Raw genomic sequence first — 10,803 nt, forward strand, 5'->3', positions numbered from 1 at the left:
CCTTTTGAATGTTCTTTAAAAAAACTCCATTCTAATCAGTTTAGAGTCATCCTTAAACCATTTGCTTTTGTTATAACCAAATGAATCATGAATACAATCAAGAATAATGAGTCTCAATTATTCTAATCATGATCCTAATTCAAGTAATTATGACTAAGAATAGTAAAATTAAGACAATTAATTAATAAAGCATACAAATTAATATAAAAAAAATTAGAAATTGAGAATCCCTAATTTAAGAAATCTTATTATAGTCTTAAAGAAGAATATCCATTTATAAATAGAACCTTCAAAATTAAGAACTCAATACAGAAACCATAAAATAAATTATTTGATTTACATATGCTTGATCACTTCAAATTGTGAATTTATACTGAGTGGTTGAATAAATAGCCTAGCCATGTATACAATGATCCATTGAAAAGGAAAGTTGAATCTTGCATGCTGCTGGAAGATTAACCAAATTGTCAAAACCAAAGTGTAAATATGGTCCAGCATCCACCAGACAGCTACAAAGATTTTTTATAGCTTTATCATTGTTGGCTCTTTGAAAAGCCACTCTTGCTCCATCACAACAATGAGGAGTTGGAGAATCTGATGAACCAATAACCAAATAAGGCACACATTGGAAAAGTAAAGGTTCATACCCATTGCATGTACTTGGAACTTGTGCTGTGATCAATGTTGTTACTGCCAAAATATAAGCCATAACAAGCACCACAACACCAAACACTTTCTTCTCTCCCATATTCTCTTGATTATGTGCCTACCTTGTTTTCACTTTTATCAATTTGTGTTCAAGCATTGGTACCATAACTCACTTATATAGAGTTACCATTAGTTGAGTTTTGGAATAATTTCATCATATTTTCTTTTCTTTTCATATCCTTTATATGGTATATTAAATATATTTATTATTTACAAAAATTAATTAATAAAAGTTAACTTTTAATAAATTTAATATTTCATATATAAAGGAAAATTTGTGACTATTTAAAAATAGTTTTTGCACAAAATGGGTATGATAAATTTTTTATGTACCATTTTTATTTAGTTTGAGTTTGCCTGATTAAAATTTTTATATGATTTGGAAGCCCTATTCATAGAAAAACTTATAAACATTCTATAAATCTAATTAGGCCAATGAATCTAAAAGGAAAATGAATTACATCAATTATTCTTACTTTTTTAAAAAAATATTAAGGAAATAGGAAATTTTTAAAAGGCAATATTCTAATAAAAATGACTACAAGCATACATTAAGTTCTCATTTTATCACAGGAAAAAAACAGAGAGAAAACACTGATTAGGTAAACCAAATTAAACAACAGGAAAAGGAAAAGAAGTTCCATTTAAAATCTTCATAGGATTCTACTCTCTTCTACTTATAAAGTTAACCATTTAATCTTTAAAAATATATTAACTATTTAGTACAAAAATTAAAACAAAATGAATTTAAATCAATATGAAATAATACCAAAATTTGAGTTTGTAAATGAAAAGATATAATTTTAAAAAAAAATTGATTACGAACAATAACATATATTTTTTAATTATAAATACATATAGTAAAAGTATTTTCCAAAAAATTATCTTATAAAAGTATTTTAAAAAGTTTTTTTTTTTTTTTTTTTTGAGATGGTAGATGGAACATTTTGAAACATTGTCTTTTTCCAACAATTAGAGGTTAAATAGACATTTTGAAAGGGAAGTGATAATATTGGGAAGATTTTAGACGAGTACTTTATGTAATTCCTAAAGGATCACTATACTGTTCATGCTAGCATCAATGCATCATACCTTTAAAGGTATTATGAAGTCTTAAATTAACAAAAAAGTATGATGCTTCAAACTGGTTGCTTTGATTCGGATGTAGAAAAAGTAAAGAAATTCTATAAATGGGTGTTTAGTATTGGAGACAAAACCATTACGGAACCAAATAATTGAGATGTTAGTATTCAAATTTCAAATGATGTACTGATCTCGGATATTGTGATCCAATCACTTCAATTTTGGATTAGCCATGGAAATTAAGTAAAGCAAGACATAAAAGGTAAACAAGAAAGTAAACACACAAAAGAAACGTAAGAGAGGCACTATAATAGATTTCAAAAACAAAAACAAAACTAGAATTCAATTGTAAACATTTTTTTTTTCTCTTTTAACTGAATTATATCAACAATTCAAGTCTAGTCCACTATTATTAATTTAGACAACAACATAAAACCGTGGCTTAAAGTTTAGGCAACGGTTTTTTCACCGTGCTCGAGGTGAGTGTGGCCGTTTGTAATAGGTCACGATTTTTAGAAAAACAACAATTATAAAACTGTTGTCTAAAATATTTATAACAACCACAATTTAAAAAGCGTTGCTTAAAGTATTGACAAAAACAACAATATATTTTTTAATTTTAGATAAATTATTCATACAAAAGTTCATGATGAAAAGAATAAGTATTAAAAAATAATGTGTATTGAAATATAAATGATCCAACAAAAAATCTTGCATGTTCAAACTACATAATCAAAAAAATTATCTTAAAGTATATTGATAACAATCAAGTCTTCAAAATTAAAACTACAAACTTAGTTAAAAAACATAATGTATTATTTTTTGACTACATATAAATAAATTCATTATTCTTCAAGATTGTCTTCATTACCTTCAAACTATAAAAAATACATAAATATATTACTGTCATCAAAATTGGCACATCTAACCATAAAAAAAAACATATATAATTCTTTAGACCATAAAAATCTCAAGGAAATAAATTATTAAAAATGCTAATTTTATACTTGAAGTTTGATTTTCTTCAAACAAGATCTCGAAAATGACAAAAAAAAATCATTCTTATTAATATTTACACATAAATTTCACTGGATATCTTTAATAAAAAATATCTATCTGGTAAGTAATATATATATATATATATATATGAGTATTTTAATTATTATTTTTTAATAGGTACAGGAGTATCATGTTATCTATACTTACTCCATTATTTTTTATTAATTTTAATTTTAACAATAAAATGGTTAATAGTTTTTATTTGGAATTTTTTAAAATCCAAATTGTCAAAATAATATTTTTTTTCACAAAATAAAATATTATTAATTGAAGAAGGATTTAAAATTTTATTTTATAGATTTATTGAAGAAAAGTTATTTTTAAAAAGATCAATTTCATTTAACCTTAAATTTGTTGTACAACTTATTTTGAATTTATTTTTTAGAGAGATTAATTTTATTTGCAATAACATTTTGTAATACAATTTTATTTGAATTATACTTTAAGATAAATGTATGTCTCCAGCATGGTCAAACTCATTTGCTAACTTGAGTCAAGCAAGCATTAACTTTACAGGTTCAGTAGTATTAGCCTTTGAAGTACAAATCTCTATTATTAAATTTCTCAAACTCTTAGCAAATTAATTGAACTATAGGCATGAAAAAGGCATGCATGATTCAACAATATATAGATTTTATTGGGAAATATTATTGATACCTTCAGAAATAGTAAGATGAAGTAATTGAACTTACAAACTCAAATCCTGTATCATTCAGAATCCCAATCCCTGCAGACGCAAAATTTGCACCAACTATAAGTTTCTCTCCAATAATAGAGGATTCAAATAGGGAAGAAAATGTAAATATCTTGATCTGGTTTAAAGTTGATGTGGGTTATGACTTACCTTTGTCGTTTTTTTTGGCATAATTGGAAAGTTACTTACCGTTCACAATTAATTGAAATAATTGGGAGGCTACTCACCGTTCACAATTAATTGTTATCAAAATGAGAGGTTACTTGTCATTAATTGTTTTTATTATTGTTGTCTTCTAGAACCACTATGTATAGTAACTTCCTTCAAGTAATGTAACAAACAAAAGAGCAACATACATTTTACTTCCTCTCTTTTCATGTACTTTCTATTTCTTCTCTTGGGTGTAAGTGTTTAACCATATAGAGAGAATTTGTTTTGGGGCTATTTATCTATTAGCCTAAAAGGAATTCATTGTACTCCCAGTCAAGGTTATCAGACTCGAGAGTCTACTGTGACTCGTGGGAGCCCAGTAAACTCGACTCGTAAACCCGACTCGTAGACTCGTAAGAGTCTACTTCACATAAAAAATTTAACAAAAAAATAATAATTCATGATATCAAATCCATAATATTGAAATAAACAAGTTCATACACCAATAAAATAACTAAAACAACACAAATGTTATAGTTTTAAAAGTCTCATTCATCTAATCCTCTAAGGAAATCATCTCCAAGATCTTCATGATCATCTCCATCTTCATCATCACCATGTTCGTCATCATCATCATCTTCATCATCAACATCATCATCAAAAACTATATTATAAAAATCAGCTGCATCTGGAATTGAATCATTTAAACTTGTTCATCCACCTAAGTCAACATTCACACCATCATTTTCAAGTAGAGTTTGCTCAACCTCAACAACATTATCTCTTTCTTCAGTTATCCATTCATTATCGGACTGAATGTCTTCAAATGGAAGAGCAATAGATCTTCTAATTTGTTTGTTTCTCAACTTCGAATTATACATTACATAAACTAAGTCATTCATTTTCTTTTGGTGCAAACGATTTCTTCTTTTTGTATGAACCTATAATTAAATATGAAATTTTTGTCAAAATATAAATCAAATCAAGAAAAAACCTTAAATAACTTAAAGAACTTTAATTACCATTTCAAATGAGCTCCAATTACGCTCACACCCTGAAGAACTACAAGTTAAACTCAAAACTCGAACAACAAACCTCTTTAGTTCTGGAGTTCTATCCCCAAACATCATCTCCCACCAATCTGCAGGTAACATACCTTTCCTACCCAGCTTTGCATCTTCCAAAGAAAATATTCCTCTTGCATGGTGAAAATCAGTAAGTTACAAATTGATTTTTGTTCTTTCTGCAACGTCATTAACCAATCTTCTCATGCACATGTACAACCCCTCCTTCATCTCAGCATCATCATTTCTAAAGTTTGGTTGATAGTGTAATTGGGGGTTTAGGTAATAGGCAGCTGCATGCAAAGGCCTATGAAGCTGATTATTCCACAATGATTTTCCAAACAGGTTCATAACTACGTACCAATTATGTTATGTTAGAACTTAGAAATAATTACACAATAAATAAGTATTAAAATTTAAAATGGAAGAAACCTAGAAATGTTACCTTTTCTTGATATTATTAAAGTTGCTTTTAATCTTCTCTTTGGCGCAATCCATCCCCTCATATATAAATCCCATTGTTGTTTTACATCCGAATCTACCAATCGAAGGACCACCATAAGAGGGGCAACAACTTTTAAGCATATACTTACATTCTTCCAAAATCGACTATCTAATACCACATTTTGAACTTTTCTCCCTTCTTGAGAAGTTCCAAACTTGCTTGTTTTCCATTCCTCAGAGTTAAACATGGTCATCAATGATGTTTTCATTTCATACAAACAAGCTAGAGTCAAATATGTTGTGGCAAATCTAGTCATTCCAGGCCTTATCAAGTCCCTTCCATTCGTAAACTGATGAGAGTCAAGTAAAGGAGGTTTTTATTAATGAAGGAAGAGGCAATTCACCATCACACTTGAAATTCTTCCTTCTAGTCTTCTCAAAATTAAAAAAAGACATAAAATAAAAGAGAGGCCCAAGCCCAAAGCCCAAGCCCAAACTCAAGTCCATCCTATGAAGGGCAAGGCCAAGTATTAAATAATAAAGAATATTGTTGAAGGTGCTTAGAGGGAAGCATTAGAAACCTCTATTGTTAAAGCATCTTTTAATCTTTAGTTAGGAGTCTAAGGGGGGGGGGGGGGGGGGGGGGGGGGGGGGGGGGGTGTTAGTAGATAGGTGTAGGAGTAGAAAAAGAGGTGCCAAAGTGAAGGAAGAGGTCACACCTTCCTCATGCATTGTTTTAGGCGCCAATTCTAGAAGCTTTTTGTGAGGGAGTTTTTGAATTTGTGTAGCTTACATTTCAGCACCTTAGGCTATAAATAGAGGTGCTCTCTTTGTAAATTTAAGATTTGAATTTTAAGAAAAGAAACTATACTCAAATTTTGAGTGATCATTGGAGAGCTTTTGAGCCTTCTTCTCTAGTCTCATCTTGAAGGATCCATGGTGTCCTCAAGTGACGGCAGCACACTCATCTAGGAGCAACCATCCTTCTAGTGGCGTGATCATCCAACCATACATCCATCTTCATGAGCACTCTCTTCTCCTTCCTTTCTTCTCTTTTGTTGTTCTTGTTTTGAGTAGGTGTTCTTGAGATTTTTGGTTCGGTTTTATGTTTTCCAGCAGCTGTTCTTATTCTACTTTGTGTTTGGTTCGGTACATTTCTGTTTCCAGCTTTCCTTTTCAGTTTTCTTGTCTTTAATTTCATTTTGTTCGGTTCAAAGTTGTTTTCATTCAATTCTATTCGGTGCCTATGGTTTTTACCTCCTTTTGTTGGTTCAATTTGACAATAATTGGAACTTCTATATGAGTTTGTGTTTTGGCACTAGTTTTGGTGAGTTCTTGTTCATAGAACCTTGATCCATTTCTATGATAAAGTGCCTAGCTCTTAACCAACTCAAGATGATTCCTAAGAATGTCAAGAATCATTCTAATTGTGCTAGTGGAATCACATCATGTGGTATCATGAGTTTAGGTGTATTCTTGTTTAATTGTTGAGTTGTGTAGCACTTTATTTCAAGAGCTCTTTTAATTTCTTGCAATTTAAGTTTCTGTTTTAGGCTTATTTTTAGATTACTTTCTGTTTTTAATTCTTTTGCCTATCATATGTTTGAGTATTTTCCTTTTTGAATCATGTCAAGTTTTGTCTTAGTCATGTTATTCCATAATTGTCATTACTTCTCGTAGTACTTTTATTGTTTTTGATTGTTTCTTGCTTTAGTGTCATATAATTTTCTGAATTGATATTGATCCTTTGTGCATTTTCTTTTTAGAATTGAGTTCATACTTGTATTCTAGACCTATACAAGTTCCAATACATCATTTTCCATTATGTCTTTGCTAGTTCATAATTCTGTTTTTTATTCCTATTAGGATTCCTCTGTTTCTGAAAAAAAAGTGCTTACTGTTTTTCCTTATTGCAATTGATTTACTCACTGGAAAATTCTGAAATTCTGGATTTGTGATATTCAAAGTGTTAGAAAAGAGTAGAAAAAAGAATCATTCAAAAATTCAAAGTACACAAAAAATGATAAATAAAATAAAAAAAGTGTACAATTCTGCCGAAAAGAATACGGTAATCTGGCAGCGATTTTAAAAAATTTATCTCAATTAATTGGCTTACTGTTTTTAACTGATTCCAGTGCCATTATTGATTTAACATCTTGAAGTTCCTATGGTTTAAATTTCATAATCCAGTTCGCTCTACATCATTCCAGTTAAATCAGTGAATATCAAGCAAAGTTTGCATTTAAAAAAAAAAAATTCCAGTAGCTAATTTTTGTTTTCTTCATCTACTCTAGTGCTTTTCCTTAAGTATTCTTTTGTGTGCCTACTTTCTCATTGAGTTCTTTATTTTCTTGATTGTCTTTCATTCCTTACTCTTTGAGTTTGTCTTACATATAGTTTTCCTTTTGCAATTACCTTTCTTTGCTTATACCTTTTCTTGTTTGTCTTTATTGTTTCATTGGTTTTGTGGTGGTTGCCTTTGAGATTGGTGTGCTTGCTTTGACATCTTTCATTTGAGGATTCCAAGGCCTCAAGATCAGATTGGTGCAAGGACATTATTTCTTTGAGAGTGACCTATTTTTCTGCCTCAATTCACTTCGGCATTTTTGCTTAAAACACTCACTGTTTTTGCTAATTTTTGTTTCTTAACTTGTTTGTTGTTTTTGTGTGTTTGCTATTTTTTTTATTTCCAAAATGGCTGGATTTTCAAGTGATGCATCATACAAGCAGAATTCTCCTTCCAAAGCTTCAATCCTTGGTGAATTACATGAAGCTCAAAGAACCATTAGACGCTTGGAGGAGAAATTGCAAAAGATGGAGGTGCAACAAGCTAGACCATCTCCTTCAATTCATGATGAGCATCATAGACCTTCAACAAGAGCTTCTTCCAATGATTTTGGCCGTGAAGATGAGCATAGGAGAAGGAGAACTCCACCCCAAGTCCATGGACAAAGACATCATCACCAAGGGGAAAGAACTCACTACGGCAATGGCTTCTATCATGATGCAAAGTCTAGGCTTCCTTCGGTCAAGCTTCCTTGTTTTAATGGCTCTAGTGATCCTAATGTATATTTAGATTGGGAGGCTAAGTGTGAACAAATATTTGAGATCCATGAGATCCAAGATGAGCATAAGCTTAAGCTAGCCACCCTAGAGTTTAGTGATTATGCCATGAAATGGTGGCATGGAATTGTAAAGGACATTATCTATCACAAGGGTCCTCCCGTGGACTCTTGGAACTCTTTAAAGGATCATATGCGCGCTAGGTTTGTGCCCCCACATTTTAGGAAAGACCTCATGTTGAGACTCCAACGGTTTCAACAAGGCACGCTAAATGTGGATGAATATTATAAGGAGCTTGAGACGCTTGTGCTTAATATGTTGTGGCAAATCTAGTCATTCCAGGCCTTATCAAGTCCCTTCCATTCGTAAACTTTTTCAAAATGGTAATTAGCATTGCTCTACCATAAATGTAGGTAGTGATCCTTCTTCCCTTCTTGATAGTAGTTTCATGGACCTTTAATTGCTTCTCAAAATCTTCAAAGATTAAATCAATACAATGGGCAACACATGGAGTCCAATATAAGTGCTCCCTTTTTTGCATCAAAAGCTCTCCACCTGCCTTGAAATTTGCAGCATTATCAGTAACTACCTACAGTACATTTTCCTCACCAACAAATTCTACTGCATCATCCAACATTTTAAATACTTTATCTGCAGTTTTTGAGATGTCAGAGGTATCTAATGAATATAGAAACACAATTCCTTTAGGACTGTTCACCAAAAAATTACAAATTGACCGTCTTTTTTTGTCTGTCCATCCATCAAACATAATGGTACAACCTGTTCTCTTCCATTCATCCTTGTACTCTTCAAGTTCTATATCAGTTCTGTCTACGGCTTGTTTCAAAAGCTTCTCTCTAATATCATGATATGTTGCCATATCTACCAATCATGTCACACATCTTTGCAAAAGCTGGATTTCTAATAACATTGAATGGGATGGCACTTGTGTAGAAAAATTCAGCAACTTGAGCATCAACTTTTTCTTTATCACCTCTCTTGTACATTTGATTCAGAGTAGCTTGAACACCATCAGAAGATGAAGATTTACTTTTAAACATCTTGCTAGAGATACTTTCACTATCTTCCTCACCATCAGTTTGTCCAAAACTATTAAACTTCAACTTTCTTTTCTTCAATGAGGCATCTTTAGCTTCTGAGACAACTTTCAACATTAAATCTTTGATTTCTTCTGGTACCGATACACAAGGTTCAGAATCATATCTTGTTCCAACAAGATGATGTTTGAATCTGAAAATTCCTCCATTAAATATTTTGCTGCAGTAATTACATTTCACTTTTTTTCCATTCCCCGAAACATCAGTTCCATGCTTCCATCCAATATTTGTTCTATTTCCTACCGCATTCTTACTTCTAGGTGGCAGTAATGCTGAATTTGAACTAGTTCCAGACATCTTAAGATGAGAATCAAATAAAGGAGGCTTTTATTAATGAAGGAAGAGGACATCCACCTTCACATTTGAAGTTCTTCCTTCTAGTCTTCTCAAAATTAAAAGAAGACATAAAATAAAGATGAGGCCCAAGCCCAAAGCCCAAGCCCAAGGCCAAAGCCCAACAAGCCCAAGTCCATCCCATGAGGGCAAGGCCAAGCATTAAATAAAAGAGCATCATTTTAATTACTCTTAGGAGGTGTGGATATTAAATAAAGAAGTGTGAAAATGTAAAATAAAGTCACATTATCCATGTGACTTAGGAGAGTAGGTGTAGGTGTAGTTTTTAGGAGGTGTCATAGTAGAAAAAGGTCACACCTCCCATGTGACTTGTTTTTTGTGGGAATTTCAAATGAGTTTTATTTGAATTTTCCCACCTATTTTCCAGCACCCTCACACTATAAATAGAGGTGTGGGCTCTTGTAAAATGGAGATTGGAAATTAGTAATAGAGAAACTCTACTCAATTTGAGAGAGAATTTGTGAGAGCTTGCTTCTCCTTCACCTTGTCTTATCTTGAGTGCATTTGGTTCTCTCAAGTGGCGGCACTAGCTCACTCATCTTGGAGTCTTCATCCTCTAAGTGGCGTGATCATCAAACCAAAGCATCCATCTCCATAAGTTCTTCTTTCTTTCATCTCCATTGTCATATGAAATTCCTAAAACATGTTTAGCTTCCTTTTTTGGTCAATTCATTCTATTTTCCAGCTTGCTTCGGTTCTTAGTTCATTGGTTGCTTATAGTTGTTTCTTCTCCAATTCTAGCTTAATTGTTCGGTGCATTTCTGTTCTTGTTCATTTTGTTCGGTGCTTTTGCCTTTTTACACAATTTGTTCGGTTCAATTGACAATAGATGGCTCCTCCATATGAGTTTGGTGTTTGGTGCAAGTCTTGGTGAGTTCTTGAAACATAGAACCTTGATCCAATTCTATTATAAGTGCCTAAGCTATCTCCAAAGAATGTCAAAGAATCATCTCTTCTTTGCTAGTGGATTCATATCATGTGGTATCTAGAGTTTAGGTTTGTTCTTGTTTAAATTTTGAGTTGTGTTGCACTTTTAATTCAAGAGCTCTATAATTCTTGTTGTTTA

The 10,803-nt window shown here is 31.8% G+C and overlaps 1 protein-coding gene and 1 pseudogene across 1 annotated transcript; both read right to left on the bottom strand.

Annotated features, from left to right (window-relative positions):
* Positions 1-394: 394 nt before the first annotated feature.
* On the bottom strand, positions 395-748 carry LOC137833360 (non-specific lipid-transfer protein AP10). Its single transcript, XM_090303880.1, has one exon. It carries the CDS (start codon positions 746-748, stop codon positions 395-397), a length of 354 nt encoding a protein of 117 aa, XP_090160006.1.
* Positions 749-4,097: 3,349 nt separating this feature from the next.
* LOC137833361 (uncharacterized) lies at positions 4,098-9,680 on the bottom strand (annotated as a pseudogene).
* Positions 9,681-10,803: the final 1,123 nt, after the last annotated feature.

Source organism: Phaseolus vulgaris, chromosome 6 (assembly GCF_051622355.1).
Source record: "Phaseolus vulgaris cultivar YP4 chromosome 6, ASM5162235v1, whole genome shotgun sequence".
NCBI lineage: Eukaryota > Viridiplantae > Streptophyta > Magnoliopsida > Fabales > Fabaceae > Phaseolus > Phaseolus vulgaris.

Bases quoted from the DNA above. Each gene is read 5' to 3' on its own strand.
- LOC137833360 (XM_090303880.1), bottom strand. From the start codon at position 748: ATGGGAGAGAAGAAAGTGTTTGGTGTTGTGGTGCTTGTTATGGCTTAT.